Source organism: Sminthopsis crassicaudata, chromosome 3 (assembly GCF_048593235.1).
Source record: "Sminthopsis crassicaudata isolate SCR6 chromosome 3, ASM4859323v1, whole genome shotgun sequence".
In the NCBI taxonomy this organism is placed as follows: domain Eukaryota; kingdom Metazoa; phylum Chordata; class Mammalia; order Dasyuromorphia; family Dasyuridae; genus Sminthopsis; species Sminthopsis crassicaudata.
The window spans coordinates 67,127,377-67,144,986 of NC_133619.1; the positions used below are offsets into that span (position 1 = coordinate 67,127,377).

A 17,610-nucleotide genomic window follows, 5' to 3' on the forward strand; every position below is an offset into this window, starting at 1 on the left:
TCTTCATTATGAGTTCTTTTCTATGCTGGGCACAAAATCATGTCCTCCAGAACACTGGTTTCTTGTAATATTGATCCAAAGAAGGGACCTAAACCTTAAGTTGGGAATATTTTCCAATCTTATCCTTTCTTTCTAAGGTATTAAGCATTTGGCTACTAAAACAAAAATGAGCTAATTGGTGACATGTTCTTAACTCCACCTTTAGTGGTGAGGATTAATAGAGTTGACCCTACAAATAAAGGCATGAAATTTAAACAAGAGAGCAAACATGTCTAGAGAAAGTTGAAGAAGTAGGGTCAATTCCAGCTGTAAAATTCTGATTGTTTCTGTGGGGGGGAGAAGGGGATGGGGAAAGCACTTAAAGAATTTCCTAATGAGAGATTTGGTTTTGATTTTCTTGCCTAAGATTCTTATTCCATAATATTCTTTGCATTTATGATTCCCTTGCTGTGTATGTGTGTGTGTGTATACATACACATATACACCAGCCCCAAATAATTTATATAAATAATCCTACCTAATTATCTAATTTAAAAATGGATCTGACATGCAATTACTTGCTTATTTAAGGAAAAGAGAATGTTAGAATCCATATAATTAAAGGAAGTTTTGTTTTTTAATTATAATGTAAGAACACAGAGAGATTTTTTTAAATTCCTATTCTAGGTTTACAACCAGGCACTGATTACAAGATCCACCTCTACACTCTAAATGACAATGCCCGAAGCTCACCTGTAGTGATTGATGCTTCAACTGGTAAGCATTTTTTTTAATTGAATGATTCCTTATTTTGTACTGAAATTTAGACAGTGAAGCCATATTTTCATACATTGATAGTTATGTACATGTAAAATTAAGTAACCATAATATGTCCATTAACATACACTTCTGATCTTTGACCGTTCATCTCTATGCTAGAGAATATATTTTCTTTTTTCATATTCCTATTTAGTATGCAAACTATTTCTCTTGTTCAATTTTCTTCTGTTTCAAAACTTTCTATAGTTTCCCCATTTGTTTTTATGTATTAAAAATGTAAATTTTAGTGGTGATACTGAGAAAGTAGATAAGTTTTTATATTTTTATTACATTTCATTTCCTTAATCATTTATGGAAAATGTCAATACCAATCCTGTGTATGTTTAGGTAACTAGATATGAGAAGGTGAATTAATTTTCATTCAATGGCTATTCGTTTTTTCATTCCAACTTAAATTTGTTTCAGCCATTGATGCACCATCCAACCTACGGTTCCTCACAACAACACCTAACTCACTGCTTGTTTCATGGCAACCACCCCGAGCTCGGATCACTGGATACATCATCAAGTATGAGAAGCCTGGGTCACCTTCCCGAGAGGTGGTCCCTCGACCTCGTCCTGGGGTCACAGAGGCTACTATCACTGGTATGTCTAGTCTCCAGTGAGAATTTTCTGTCTTGTTCCCTGAAATCTGCCACATCGATAACAAACGTGTAAGCATTTCCTTGCAGACATGCTAGAGAAGGACCTTTAGTGACATTATTCTTCTGGGATACTGATGATAAAAACTACAGGGTACAAAAGTCACTATCTGGTGTCTTCTAACAATATTGCACATCTAATCATAAGAGCAGCCCTAGAGATTGGGGCCACCTTTCTATACGGTGCCAAATAATGATGAGTTAAGTAAAAAGCTTTTATGGCACTTTCATCACAATGACAACAATTGGATTTTTTCAAAGCAAATTATTTACACTAACTTAAAACCAGTCTTTTAAATTCTAGATAAAAGGTTCGATTTCAAATGGTTTACTATCTTTGTATTGTTATATGAAGTTGGACTAAATGATCTCTATGCTTTATCCAAGCACTAAGGTTACATGTATAAATATAATAAACAGTTATATTTACCCAGAAAAATTTTTCGACATGTAACCACCAAGCATCCTTCCTCCCAGACCTAGTGATCTAACATGACTACTGAAAGACAGATGCCAGTGCCATCACTATATATATTTTACAATAGTTGGATCCATCTACTTACTCTGCATATATAGTATATGTACCCAGTTATTTACATGTTGCTAACCCCATTAGAATGTACAAGGATTATGGGAAAGAGTTGTTTTCTTTATATTCCCAATATTTATCACAGTGCCTAGCACATAATAGGTATTAAATAAATGCTTATTGACTTACTAACTGGTTGAATAATTAAAGCATAGTGTCCCATACAAATTTCAATTTGTGGCCATGATGAGAATGGTTTTCTGGATGCCCAATGTGTTCCATTCTAATATCTGAGTGAAGTGAATGGAAATATAGAGAAGTAGTATATCCCATTCTCTCTCCATAACTATCAAGCTTTGATCTCTCAAGCAATACACCTTTTTTTGAGGTATTGAAGTTCTTATTACATTATAATCTAAGTATCATCTTTGATAGTCAAGATCATTAGATACTAATCAATGGGCTCAAATTTAATGGTTTGCACCCTGAAAAAACTGGCTTACCATTTAGAATAGCATTGCATGGGATTTTTCCTATATCCCAAATACCATTGCTGGGAGATGGTCTGTTGTAAATTAATCTGGTCTTTCGTTAAATGTAAGATCATAAGTCTAAACCTAAAAGAAACCTTAGAAGTCATGTGGTCCAAAGCTCTCATTTTTTCTCCTGTATATTTGAAGAAACTGATGCCAAAATTAAGTTAGTTACTCAAGGTAATAATTGGAAGCAATCATATTTGAATGAAAGCTCCAGTATTCTCTCAACAGTACCACACATTATTGACAAACTAAAAACCACTGACCCCATTAGAATTCCTTACATTTATTTATAATTAAGTCATATAATTTCTATAGAGATTATTTTTAAATAGTATTTTATTTCCCCCATTACATGTCCAGAAAATATTTAGCATTAATTTTTACAAAATTTTGAGTTCTAAATTTTTCTCTCTCTTTCCTTCACCTCACCTCTTCCAAAGAGGGTAGGCTGTTTGCTATGATTAATTCATGTGCTATTATGTAAAACATATTTCCATATTAGTCACAGTTTTCTTCAAAGATTATTTAAGAACTTCCATGAAGTTTAAGTTTTGTTTTTGTGAACAAGTACTATTTTTTTCTCCCTGAATTCAAGGAGGCAAACATGTCCCATGGAAAAGAAATATGCAAAAATGTCTTTATATCTTCCAAGCAGGAACATTAAATTAATGCTTCACTACCCATTATTTGGAAGCAGTTTCTGGGTTCTGCAGGACATTCACTATACCAAGTGTTTTACAAAAGAAATGAGTTACAGTTCTTGTCACTGAGGAATTCACAGTTTAGCTAGGATTATTATCTAACTAGGGAGATCTAGGCTTCTCTATAATGGCATGATCAAATTAGATAATAACAATTCATAATATAAGCTATTATTATTGTCATTACTGTGTGTCACTCAATACAAAAACCTCTCTGACTCCATTTTAAAATTCCAATAATAAAGTAGATATAACATTGGAAGGTTTCTTTTCATGGAAACTTTTCTCCGAAAAGGAGATAATCTGATTATTTTGTTCTCCTCTAGGGCTGGAACCAGGTACTGAGTACACCATCTATGTTATTGCCTTGAAGAACAATCAAAAGAGTGAACCCTTGATTGGAAGAAAAAAGACAGGTAAAGAAAGCATTGGTTGTCAAGAGGAATTCTAACCAAGACTAAAAATGAATGATCATGTTGGCAGTTTGAAAAGGCCGTGTCTAACTTACTATTTTTTAACAGCATAACTTTGATCTCTTCTTCCCTCTCAGTAACAGCAATTTTTCAATATACATTACAGGTCGTTTTTTGTTCCTTTGCAGTATGAAATATAAAAGAAGTTGATATTGACTTTAATAGCAAATTCAAACAAAATCTCCAAGTAGTTGGATTCTTTAGAGCCCCCTATCAAATTTTAAAATGTTAAAGAAATGGATAAAGATACTGCTAAATCTTTATTCTTTTTCCCTCTCTGAAGTCCTGATGTTGAAGAATGTTTGATTATCCAGTTTGTTTTTTATGAACAAAAGGTTTCATTTATATTTAACTGAGAATTTTTTTTTCATTTTAAAACCAATTGAAACATATATTTATCTAATTTACTATTTGTATTCTTGGGAAACTATGGAACTCAATAAGCTGAACCTTCCTAATTATCATCCATCATTTATAACCTGAAATTACATCTTTTCAATGTACTTCTCAAATGGATTTTTTTAAAATTATGATGCAGATTATGCTCCTATACATTATTTTTTCTAAATTTGAGAAGAGGTAGCTTCTTTGGGATGCAGGGGCTCAGAGCTTTGACTAAGTGGTATGAAGAATTCATACTAACACTTTTTCTTTCTAAGCTATAAAGAAACTTTTGGGAAAATCATAAAGATTTCTCCTTGGAAAAGTGTGCTGTGATTCTGAAAGTTGCTAATTTATGAGTGGCTTTGATCATATTGGAAAATAGTTTATTCTTATTGCTTGATTTGATAATGATTAATGCTGCTTTATTTTCGGGAGCTTGATGTGCTTTGCTTCTAACCTCTCTTTGGCTAGATGAGCTTCCCCAACTGGTAACCCTTCCACACCCTAATGGACCAGAGATCTTGGATGTTCCCTCCACAGTTCAAAAGACCCCCTTCATCACAAATCCTGGGTATGACAATGGAAATGGTATACAGCTTCCAGGCACTACCGGCCAGCAACCTAGTGTTGGGCAACAAATGATCTTTGAGGAACATGGCTTTAGGCGGACTACGCCTCCCACAGCAGCAACCCCCATAAGGCATAGGCCGAGACCATACCCACCGAATGTAGATGAGGAGATTCAGATTGCTAACATCCCCAGGGGGGATGCAGATCATCTTCCATATCCTCATGTTCTTGGGCTCAATCCAAATGCCTCTACAGGACAAGAAGCTCTCTCTCAGACTACCATCTCTTGGACACCATTCCAGGAAAGTTCTGAATATATCATTTCATGCCATCCTATTGGCATTGATGAAGAACCTTTACAGGTAATTGCTTATTTTCTTGTCATTTGCACTGAAACTACAGAAGGTTTAAACCAAGTGATTTAACTTAGTATAGTTGAATCCTTGTCATGAGACCTAATTCCAAATGGCTTCATTCCCAGAAGCCTTTGGGAAGACAGCATGGTTAGGATCTGGCACTTTCCCCAAGTGTGATCCCATTGTGTTTTCCCAGCATTGGATCATTAGTCTTAAATAAAGAAAGAGAATGAAGCCATGATGAACTGTTGAAGCTCAGCAGGCTAAATCAGTGTAATTCTCATCTATCTAGGGGTCTTGATTGACAGATCATTTAAAACCCTATAATTCTATCTGAATTTGCGGTTATTCAAGAATGAGTAAAATACCATCTCTGTAGTAAACCCATGCAGATTCCCATCAAGACATCCATGAGAAAGAAATAATCATTTTTGACCTTGTTCCCGAGTGTATTATCAAGGTTATAATACAAAAGCAGCTCGAGGAATTGTTATATGTGACTGTAATAGTAGCAAAACCTTCCCTTCCCTATAATTAAATTTTCTGGCATCCTTTTATATTTGACTCTTGTCCTTTCCCCTAGATGAAAGGATTGTTTCCCTCCTCAAATTTTCCTAGATTATTTTATCTCCTTTGCTCCATAACAGACTACTTTGCATTATATTTATTGATATATATGTCTTCTCTCCCTAACAGAATGCAAACCCTTTATGGGCAGGGCTGTGGAATTTTTATCTTTGTACTTCCATTTTCCCTCCCCTCAGTTTCTAGCATAGTGTACTAAGACATAGTAGGAACTTAACAAGTTTTTATTAAATTGTATTGACTATCTGGCCAGAGTTCACACACTTTGAAAAAGTTAAGGGTGTGAGGAGATGGGCTTGTGAGGATGCACAGATATATCATAATCACAATCAGTATCAGAAGCTGACAGCTATTCTCCATATAAAGCCAGGAGACATGGGATTGTGCTGATAAGTTCTGTGCCAGAGTCCAGGCCTGGTTTCTCATTTTGCTAAACAAATTTATTTATTATTTTATTTGCTAAAATTATGTCTTGGTAGCAAGATCATGGATCCTATTTTCTACAATATTTTGAAGAGCATTGGTTTAATTTCAAGAACAAGGACTGTCTTTTGCCTTGCTTTATACTTCCAGCACTTAGCTCAGTGTCTGGAACACTTAATAAATGTTTATTGATTGACTGGCTGACTACTTGAAACAGACTTTTGGGAAAGAATCCTGCTAAGGCAAAAGGGATGTTTTCCCACTTGATGGGATGTTGGCCCAAAAAATAGCAGATTCTAGTGGAGAGAGTCAGAAGACAGTTTAAATTCTGCCTCTGAGGTTTACAATCTGAGTGCCATGAGCAAGTCAATTAACTTCCCTGGGCCACAGTTTCCTCATCTATAAAATAAGCAGGTTGAACTAACTGGCCTTTAAGAGCCTTCTAGAAACCTGTGATGCTATATAACTTCATTCCATTCCCTTCACGGCATTGCCCCATCCCTGGCCCTTCCATTCCCCTTCTTCTCCTGTTTATGTTGAGCGGGTTGAGAGACTATTCCTTTAGGAAAAGCCAAGTCTATTCCTCACTATAATGCTTTTGCTCCACTTGGATTTACTGATAATTACAGTTCAGAGTTCCTGGAACTTCAGCTAGTGCCACACTGACCGGCCTTACCCGAGGGGCTACCTACAACATCATAGTGGAGGCCCTGAAAAACCAGAGGAGACACAAAGTTCGGGAAGAGATGGTCACAGTGGGCAACTCTGGTATGTTTCCATTTACAGCATGTGGTCAGAGTCCTTTCCTTTCATCAGTACCAGAGGTATTCTGTCCAAAAACTTAAAAAAAAAAAAACCACCCAAAAAAACACTTTTGAATGTTAATGTACACATGGATTAGGTTAAATTAGGGTGAAGAACTTTCAAACAGATAAATTAACTTTAGTTTGATAATTTTTTTCTCTTCAAATGCCCTCTTTAGGAATACATGTAAAATATCAGTTTTAGCATACCTTCCTTTCAGGTGGTCTCAAGTTTGGAATATTTTCCTCATTTTTAGAAGCAAAGTTTTAGAGGCAGCTAGATGGTGCAATGGATAGCGCACCAGTCCTGAAGTCAGGAGTACCTGGGTTCAAATCTGGTCTTACACACAATACTTCCTAGCTGTGTGATCCTGGGCAAGTCACTTAACCCCAATTGCTTCAGGGGGAAAAAACACAGAGAAGTGAAGTTTTAGACCAGGGGTGTAGAACACCTAGCCCCTGGACCGTATAATGCCAGCTAAATCATTTACTAATGCAACCACAGGTATGATGACTGAAAGCAGGGCATAGCAACCTCTTCTTTCTTGAGTTCTATAAGCTGATTTTTTTTGGCTCATGAGTGATGTTGTGAATATCCAAATAACCTTTGGCAAAAAAATTTAAAAAAGGCTCCCCACCCCTGGTCTAGAGTTTCCTGTGATTGAACAGATCTGAAATATTTGTTCCTGGCACAAAATGAACTTACTCCTTTCTGTAAAATATACTGTTTTCTTTTAGGGCAGTTTTATTTCTGTTCTGATTATATCAACAAGACTATCCCAGTTAGCTATTGATGGGTTTAGCATTTCTCTGAATTACCCCCTAATCTTTCTTTTAACTTACTGGCTATATCTCAGCCTCTCTTGGCAGCATAACGCTGGACACAAGTCCAGGAATATTCAGAGTGGGGATTCCTGAATCTTCTAATATTAGGATTTTCTAATATATAACAGAGAATATGAAGTAACAGATCTCAAGGAGTTATGATTTACTGAAGGCCAATTTAGTTTCTAAACTCTATTCCATTTCCTCATCTAAGAATGGGGTTGCTACTTTAGAAGTCAGCCATACTTCCTATGTATTGTTGAATATTTCTGAAAAATTAATTATAAATTTTGCATATAATTATATATTTATCTGAAGGGTATGCATGTTTATTCCCAGTAGAATTGTCACTGGAAAGGTGTTTCTAACAGTATAAAGGCCTCTTGAATATCATGATGGGCCTATCATTTTCTGAGGGAACTATGAACATGAGGGAATTTTAACTTCTAGCTGTTTTCAGAAAATCAGATTCATTGTTGATACTACAGATTACTTCAGTACCTTTTCCAATTTCTCCACCCTAGTAGGCATAGCTTGGGTTCTAGCCAAGTTCCCTGGCTTTGAGAACTTTCAGACTTAACTAGTTTATGCCAAAAAAATTTTTTTCCAGAATGATGTCTTTTTTAAATATTGACACTTCAAATATATACTATTACCTTTTGATTCATTCTGTGGGAAAAGAACCATAGCATCTCCAATTTAAGTTTAAAATCACAGTAAGTTTGTTTCACACTTAGTGGAGAATAACTTGGAATACATTTTTGTTTGCATCCATCACTTTAGCTTAAGTTTTTAAGGAAACTCAGGACTGGGCTAACAACCAGCCTCAATTTTTAATACTTTTGCCTGAATCCCTCAGATTCCATTTCCTTTTATTTGGAATAGCTTATTTTATTAGCCGCCATAGCATTAAATGTGTTGATAATATTTTTATCATGATTTATTCAGAATTCAGACTTGTCCTGCTAAGAATGTAATTTTACTAAAATATATTCTACATTCTACATTTTCTGACCTGGTCATTCAAATTTATAGCCACTAGAAATTAAAAGGTACTATGCCTTCTTTGGAAAAACTATCAATGCTTATCTCTGCCAAATTCAAAAAAACATGACTGAAGTTAATGGTGCATTAGAAGTAAGAATAAAAATTAATAAGTACCATTCAGATTGTAATGCTTGATTAAGCATTTATTCTTCAGTAATTTGAAAAACACTCATAACTCATCTCTTTTTATTCCCCCTTTTCTTCCTGAACAGTTAATGAAGGATTGAACCAACCTACAGATGACACATGTTTTGATCCATTCACTGTCACTCACTATTCCATCGGAGAGGAATGGGAGCGATTATCTGACTCTGGCTTTAAACTCTGGTGCCAATGCTTAGGTTTTGGCAGCGGTCATTTCAGATGTGATTCATCTAGTGAGTAGCCTGCTTTCTCCATCCATTCATCCATCCATCTATCTATCTATCTGTTCATCCATTTCTACAGATTTCATGCATTAGTACTAATGGGCCAAGTAAGCATGTTTGGCAAACATTGGCAGTTCCAAACATGGTGCAAATTAGTTCAAAGCAATATTTTGCATCATTAAAGAATGATGGGAAATGCTGCTTGCTGAATACTGCAATAAATCAAGAGGTCACACACATGGATGTCATTATCAAAGATTAGTTGGTAACTAATCGCAACCTTTTTTTCTGCTGACACACAATTAAAGGAGTTCAACACTTGATTAACAACACTAAAAGAAGAAAATAATTTATGACTTGTTTATTTGTCAGAGTCTTTTGTTCAGTTGGGCTCATTTGATTATCACAATAACCTTGTAAAGAGATGGAATATAAGTATGAAAGTTGAGATAAATTGAGAGATATAATCATCATTTCAAATTATTATATCAGAACCATTAGAGGCTGGCATCAGGATTTCCCAGGACATTACTTCTGCTATTTAAACTTTTAGAAGACTTTATCATTGCTGACAAGTATTTAATTTTTAGACTTGCTTCAACATTTGAAAGATTCTTCTGATGACTTCATAAATGGTCTTTGAAAATTGTGATTATATTCAGCAATCAACCAATTCATGTTCCTTTCAAACTTAAATAGTCTGGTCTAAGGAAAGCATTTTACAAACTATCCATGATTGCACATGCAAAGTTTCCCTGGTTTGGGAAAATACTGTCAGAGTTAATGATCCACAATCATAGTCTTGTAGGTCTCAGGGTCACTACCTAATGGTTCCTCTGCTCCATGAAAGCACTGGAGGGAGGCTGTATAAAGGATTAATTTTGCAATTTTTAATTATTATGAAAGTAGACAAACTTCTATGGAGTGATCAAAATATATGGATGAATTCATTCACTCTCCATAATTATAAAAAGAACTTGTTTAAAAGCTTACTACATATCATTACCTATATATGCAACTAAACTATATTTGAGCCAGCTAAACTTTTTTAAATTAATCTTTACAGCATTTTACTTTAATATGAATGAGATGATTTAATCCAGATCGTCATGGATATCTTGAAAAACAAAAAAAGTAACATAGTTACAAGTGTTTTATGACGTATAGATATGAGAAAAACTCAGGAATGTGAAAACAACTAATTTTGTTTAGTTTAATGCTATAAATGTTCTAATTGTAAGTTTTGTTACCTAAGCCTGTAGGACTAAGGAAAATGCATTCTATATATTCTCAGATCATCTTTTAGCTCCCTTTAAATATTTTTGACCAAATGCCATAACTGTTCAATAATCTCCTCTTAAAAGTTTAAGGATCAGCAAGAAGAACCTGGAGTCAGGAGAACTTGAATTCAAATCTGACTTCAAATACTAGCTGTGTGACCCTGGGCAAATCCTTAACCTTATTTGCCTCAGTTTCTTTATGTGTAAAATGAGCTGGAGAAGGAAATAGTAAATCACTCTAATATCTCTATTAAGAAAATGTCAAATGGGATCTCACAACTGAAACGACAAGAAAACTTGAAGGGTGAGCAGGGAGGACCTACAAGAGCTGAATAAATTGAAGACTCTATAGTTCTATACTGTCCTTTCAACTATGTTTCTGGTGTAATAGAAATCTCATGGGTAAAAGAGCATCTAAGATATGTTATAATGAATTATGTATAAAAGTACCTCCAAGCATACAGTTTTCAGAATAAGACTTTGATTTGCAGGTATTATTATTAGATCTTATGTTTCTGTTACATGTTAAATGTTTTTCCTTTCCTTCCAACTATGTGAAATAGATTGTAATTTACAGAATCCTGAAAATACCAGATCTAGTTTTCTTTCTCTTTTCATCCAATTTTAACCCATACTCATCTCTGGAATCCCTAGAAGAAACATTCGTCTATAATCTGTTCCTTAAACCCTACAAGTAGACACTCAAGTGACAATCACTGACTAATGTTTCTTTTCTTTTTTCTTTTTCTTTTTTTGTACTGCCAATAATGGAGTGAAATGGAGCCTATCAAATTAAAAATTTACATATTTTTAAATCCCACAAAATAATGACTTTAGCTAGGTCCCGATAAGTGTAGACATGAATCCCCTGATTTGAATTCACTCTATTGGACATTAAAATTATATAAGAAATGATCATTGATTCCGGCTCAATGGAAATATGTAGCATGAATTCACATAATGAGACCACTTAAGAGTATTCATTATCCATAGTAATCGGGACCAAGCTATAATCACAGATTTCTTTATGACTCTGTGTTCTTCCCTGCGATTTTCCCAGTTCTAAGAACCAGTCACAAATAATACTTACCTTTTGTTGCTCACATTTATTCAGAATGGTGCCATGATAATGGTGTGAACTACAAGATTGGCGACAAGTGGGATCGCCAAGGAGAGAATGGACAGATGATGAGCTGCACCTGTCTTGGAAATGGAAAAGGAGAATTCAAGTGTGATCCTCGTACGTAGTAACAGATTGTTTTTAGTGCCATGTTAAATACTTCCATTTGTCATAGCTGGTTATAACTGCTACCATCTCATTCATTGGAAAGATTGGGAACTTTAGGTCTCCTTGGATGAGGGACTAATATGCTTGTTAATCTAGTCATTTAAGAAGGGGCCAACATGCTTTAGAAATGAGAAATGATTTGTGATTATTATGAAGCTCTTTAGCATGGAGTATTTTGAATATTATATATGTTCTATGGAAGCCATATTATAATTTTTATTCATCTTTGCATTCACTTTTTTTTAATGACATATCTTCCCACCTCTTTAGTCCCATTTAATTGGAAGATTCATTTTTTGGAAGATGGGTAGCCTCATAGAACCTGTAGTGCCCCACATGGAAGCCCTACTTTCTGGTGGCAAGAAATCAGTGTTGAGAGTCCCAATGGCCACTCATCAAATGAAAATTCCTAAGTCTTGCTTATACTTCTGCATTGTTGTTATGTTTTGTTTTGTTTTGTTTTTTAAACAGATGAGGCCACATGTTATGATGATGGAAAGACATACCATGTAGGGGAACAATGGCAAAAGGAGTACCTCGGGGCCATCTGCTCTTGCACATGTTTTGGTGGACAGCAGGTACGTCTGAGCATTATAGGAGTATTTGGGGGCAAACGATGAGAGAGGCAAGAAAATGCTTTTTCATGCAATCAGAAAGTATTATTGAGTAGCAATCACATGTCTGCTCCGGTATTAATTGTCCCTGTGCTATTAAGCAGCAATTAAATCTTCTACTTCCTCCCCAGGAGGAAATACCAAAGATACTTTTGATATGGCATCTCTCCTCAAGAAGCTTATAATCCAGTTGAGGGCTATCGCCATTCATCCTGATGTATATATCTTGCCACTGGACCCAGATGGTTCCAGAGGAAAAAGTGAGGCTGGTGACTTTGCATAACCCACCCTCACATAAATCCAACTCATTTGTATGTGATGACATCACCTCCCTGGTAGTATTGTGCTCTAAGGAAACAAAGGACAAACAATAACAAAAACAATCCAATTACGATTAATAAAAAAAATGCAAGAAATAGGATAAAATTTTAAAGTAAGAGGTCAACTCTCTGGACTTGATTAGAAGTTCAAGATCTCAGAGGTGGAAAGAGGAATATGGACTGGGCTGGATATCCAATATCCACATATCTAGTCACAATTACCAAATTTTATCATTTTTGTTTTCACATCTCTCAAAAACAGCCTTCTCCCCATTCACTCAGCCACTAGTCTCTTTCAAGCCCTCATTACCCGTCTTCCTGCCTCCTTCTTGATCTCCCTTCTCCAATCTATCCTCCATAATGTTGCCAGTGATTTTCCTAAAGCCCAGGTTTGCCCATGTTACTCTAACCTCCTTTTTAATAGACCTAAGTGGCTCCCTATTCCCTCCAAGCTTAAATAGGAAAATTCTAATTTTAAGAAATTTAAAGCTCCTTACATCCAGCCCCTTCTTATCTTTCCAATTTTCTTACTCTCCTCTTTACAACTGACCTTAATGGCCTACTAACTATTCTGAATACCCAGTCCTCTATGTCTCATCTTGCTGTCTTTGAATTGGTCATCCTCTAGTAAAAGAATGTATTTTTTTCCGGCTTTCCTCTTATTTGAATCCCTCATTTCCTTCAAGATTTCCTTTCTACATTATGCCTTTCCTAATCCCCAAGCTACTTTATATTCATTTTATACATGGTATCTCTCCTATTAGAATTTTTATATCATCAATGCCTAACACATCGCCTTAAACATAGCACTTAAATGTTTGTTGAATTGACTTAGATTGAATTGTCAAAATTAGTGCCATATGAGCAGTTAACCGGTTCTCATCCAGGTTCTGCCACTAATTTGCTACAAGTTCTTAAGCAAGTTATATCACTTCTCTAGGTCTCTTGTTTATAAAAAAATTTTAAGGTCTCTTCATATGATCTTTTAAAAGTTTCTTCTATGACTTAGTTGTGAGAGGTTTCTTGAAGAAGGTGAAGTTTGAATTGGAACCTGAAAAATAGGTAGAATGTGAACAGAGTAAGGACATAGGGGGGATTGTTTTAGGAAGGGGAGAAAGAATATAGATCTGGGGTGTCTGACACACTAAACTTCCTTGTAAGGGGAACAAGAAAACACAGGAAACATTAATGTTGAGGTTTCCTTTGACCCCTGTCTTTTTTACATTGTTCCCGAATCCTAAACAGAACTTAATCAGGATGTAAGTATTATCAAAAAAGCCCCTCTTCATGCTGCTCTGTCTCCTTGCACAGGGCTGGCGTTGTGACAACTGCCGCAGGCCTGGAGTAGAAACGGCACCTGAAGGCTCCGCAGGCCATTCCTACTCCCAGTATTCTCAGAGATACCATCAGAGAACAAATACTGTGAGTATACAGTCCCCAAGCCTTTTCCCTTGGGAGTTTCTATCTGGATGAGTCTTCCTTATTACTATTACTATTTATTATTATTATGTTACTATTATATGTGCTATTTATTATTTTATTATACTGTCTATATATACTGTTATTTATCATTAGTTGTTACCATTATTACATAGTATTATTTTATTTATTATATTACTATTATTATAACTATTATTATATTACTATCATGTATATGATTTATTATTATATTACTATTATATATAGTACTATATTATTACTTTTATTACATTACTTTCATATGTACTACTTATTTTTTATTATTATTATTTGTCACTTATTACAATTATGTTATTTACTATATTATAAAGCATTTTATATTTTATTATACTGTTACTATTATATTGCTACTTATTACTATTACATATTCTAGTCTTTTATTACTATTACTATTATTTAGCAGTCTGAGTGTTAGAAAGGGGAAGGAATAAAGAAAGGGAGAAAGAGGTAAGCTTAGAGCTTGAAGTCTTGGGTTTAATCCCTGAGTATGAAACTTATTAGTTGCCTGACCCATGGAAAAATCATTCATCTTCCCTTAGCTCTTGTTTTGGATCTGTGAAATGGGATGATATTACTTGCACCACTTAACTCACAGAGTAACTCTTTAAGAAAGTGCTTTGTAAACCTTAACTATAGAATATGAGTTATGTGTTAACATGCCTGTAGTCCCTGACTTTTTATGCTGTAAGTATGCAAATCCTAGACATTTTGTTTGCCTGATTCTCCCTTAAAACCATCACTTTCTTTACACATGAATAAAATACCTTTGACTTTAAAAAAGCAAGTTTGGGTGAAGAGCACCCTAGTTTGTAACACAAATCAAGGAAATTATAATTGATTTAAGTTGTTGCCACCTTTCTATATTTGTTACTAAGCTTTTTTCCCCCTCCTCCCTTTGAACAGAATGTCAACTGCCCAATTGAGTGTTTCATGCCTTTGGATGTACAGGCAGACACAGAAAATTCACGAGATTCCCTAGAAAAGTAATCTTCTACAGCCCTGAAGAGCAAGCAACTTTCCGCTGAGACACCGTCCAAACTGGAGTGATGCTAGCAAACCCATCTTTCAAAGTAAACACTAAAAAGCCTTCTGCTCTGGAGCAACTTCCCCGGCTTAAGCTCAGCTCACAGCTTCTACAAGCATCACCCTGGGAGTGTTTTAAGACTTTTCTTATTCATGATTGGCAGCAGGGCATTGGCAGCTCTGCCCTTATAGTGTTCCATACCGCTCAGTATTTTAAGTGCATTGATTTTGACTCTTGATTTGGTTGAGGATAAGTAGGTCAGTTATAGGGAAGCATCTGGAACCAACCAAAATGCTGTGAATGGAAGTGACATATTGAAATTTATAGGAAAGTCACCAAACACTTCTGCAGTCACTTAACTGTGTGGCCTGCAATCCTGAAGGTCCTGCATCTCCCTGTCACTGTGATATTTAAAATATGCACAGTCTTAATTTTGTTTCCTAAATGATTCTAGTAATTTCCCAGCAATAGCTCTCTCTTACCTGTTATTTATCAATTCCCTCACTCCCCCCAGGGTTTTTTTTTCAATATGGAAAAAGAAAATTGTATTGGAGACACTTAGTACACAGTTGACAAGAGGAATTTGGTGTAATGATGGTTGGTGATTATTTTTTTATACTGTAAGTGCCAAAGCTTTACTACTGTGGAAAGACAACTCTTTTAATAAAAGATTTACAAACCAGAGCTCTGCAGTCCCAGGTTCTTCTTTGTGCAAGAAAATTAAGGGAGAAGTCTGAGTATTTCTCTTCTCACTAAGGTGTCTTGAAAATAACTTCAATAACTTAGCATCATGGCCTCAATGAGGAAATTAAGAATAATAGATTTCTATGGTCTAATAGTAAGAGGCCAGACCTGGAGTCAGGGTAGAAAGCTGTTTTAGTCTATATCTTTCTGTCACACATGAATCAGAAACATCATTTTTATCCAGGTTTTTTTTCAGCTCTAAGGTTTGCTTCTTTTCACTACAGGATGCTGCCTATCCCCTGAAATTAAAACTTAATATTCATGAATATTATTTTCAAGCAGACAAATATTTATTGAATTCCCACTATAAATCAAGAACTTTAAGAAGAGTAGTACCACTTCTGACAAAAGGGCAACTGGTTAAGATATATTCAAATGGATTTTTCAAATGAATACATTTCAAATAAAATTTTAGCTCTATCTGCTTTTTCTTGGTCACTTAATCTCTCTTCAATGATATAACTTCCAAATCATCTTAGCATGTTATTACTTCATATTGATTGTAATCAATTATAATTTTCAAATGTTAACTGCCACTCAAATCGAAATATTTATCAAGCCAGATTCAAGGGCCATCTTTGGAAATATAGCAACCATTTAAAGAACTTAGAATCATGGGAGTCAAAGACAAAAAGAAACAGAGATTATCTCATTCAACTCTTCTATTTTATTATGAGGAGCCTTGAGGCCTTGAGAAGTTAAGGAAGGAAACAAAAGTTAATTATTATGTCAGGCATATTGCTAAATGCTTTACAAATATTATTCATTTGATCCCCACAACATTCATGAGAATTATATTTCCATTTTACAGTTAAACAACTGAGACAAACAGATTTAGTCACTTACACAGAGTCCTATAGCTTGTAGGTCACATTTGAACCCTGCTCCATCCTTACTCCAGGCCCAAGGATCTGTCCAATGCACTGTTCAGCTTCCTCCAAAGACTTCTCCATGATCATATAGACAGTAACAGAGCAGGAGAGCAAGTCAAGTCCTTTTACTACACCATGTTCCTGTTTGTTCTCCACATGATTAGTGAAAGGAAGGTGGAACACCTCTTCTAAACTGTATAGTACAAGCTCTTTTGTACCTTTGGGCAGCTAGGCAGCATGGTTACTTACATTAGAATGCAAACTTCATTTTTTTTTCTATTTGCCTTGCTACTTATTTCTACCAGAGAGGTAATTTAGTATAGTGGAAAATCCACAGGTTCTAGAATCGAATGACCAGAGTTCAAATCTCCCCTCTGACATTTACAATCTATGTGACCATGAGCAAATCATTTAACTTTAGTGAGTCCCAATTATAAATTATAAAATGGGTGAATTAGACAAGATGGCTTCAGAAGGCCCCTCCTAGTTACATGATCCTAATATGGGAGGATCAGGAGGAGTTTCCTCCAACATGACCAATTAGTCTTTTATACTTTCAAAGATAGCTTTTTTCTAAAATATTAGGTTGGCCTTTGCCATTCAGAAATAGTAAACAGAAGCAAGAATAGAAGTGAGCAAATTTATATTCTCAGATTGGTGAGACACACTGGTTAATAAATTTCTCTGTATATACAACTGGGTAACAGTGCCTGCCCTCCAGCCAGTGGTGAAGTCTTTAAAGAAGAATAGTCTAAGGCTAAATAGGATAACAATTCACATACAGCACGATGGTCACCAGAAATACACATATTCAATGAGTGGGAGGGGGAGAGTTTGGTAGGGAAGGGGAAGGTATCTGAATCTGTGACTACATTGGTGTAGGAACCTGCTGAGGACACTTCCTCCTCGAAGTTGTATAGTTCATC

At 35.3% G+C, this 17,610-nt stretch overlaps 1 protein-coding gene across 8 annotated transcripts in view; it reads left to right on the plus strand.

The window, feature by feature from the left end:
- The window catches only part of FN1 (fibronectin 1), an 81,935-nt gene extending 66,183 nt beyond the window's left edge, over positions 1-15,752 (plus strand). For 4 of the 8 annotated variants that reach the window (XM_074298753.1, XM_074298755.1, XM_074298756.1 and 1 more), the window contains 10 exons: positions 667-756; positions 1,225-1,404; positions 3,556-3,645; positions 4,558-5,018; positions 6,650-6,788; positions 8,908-9,072; positions 11,458-11,583; positions 12,103-12,209; positions 13,877-13,987; positions 14,948-15,752. In XM_074298753.1, coding sequence (XP_074154854.1) covers positions 667-756; positions 1,225-1,404; positions 3,556-3,645; positions 4,558-5,018; positions 6,650-6,788; positions 8,908-9,072; positions 11,458-11,583; positions 12,103-12,209; positions 13,877-13,987; positions 14,948-15,031 — 1,553 coding nt within the window. In that variant the 3' untranslated portion in view covers positions 15,032-15,752. The remainder of the gene's footprint in view (positions 1-666; positions 757-1,224; positions 1,405-3,555; positions 3,646-4,557; positions 5,019-6,649; positions 6,789-8,907; positions 9,073-11,457; positions 11,584-12,102; positions 12,210-13,876; positions 13,988-14,947) is intronic. The other 4 variants (XM_074298754.1, XM_074298757.1, XM_074298758.1 and 1 more) reach the window with 1 other exon arrangement.
- The last annotated feature ends 1,858 nt before the right edge of the window (positions 15,753-17,610 follow it).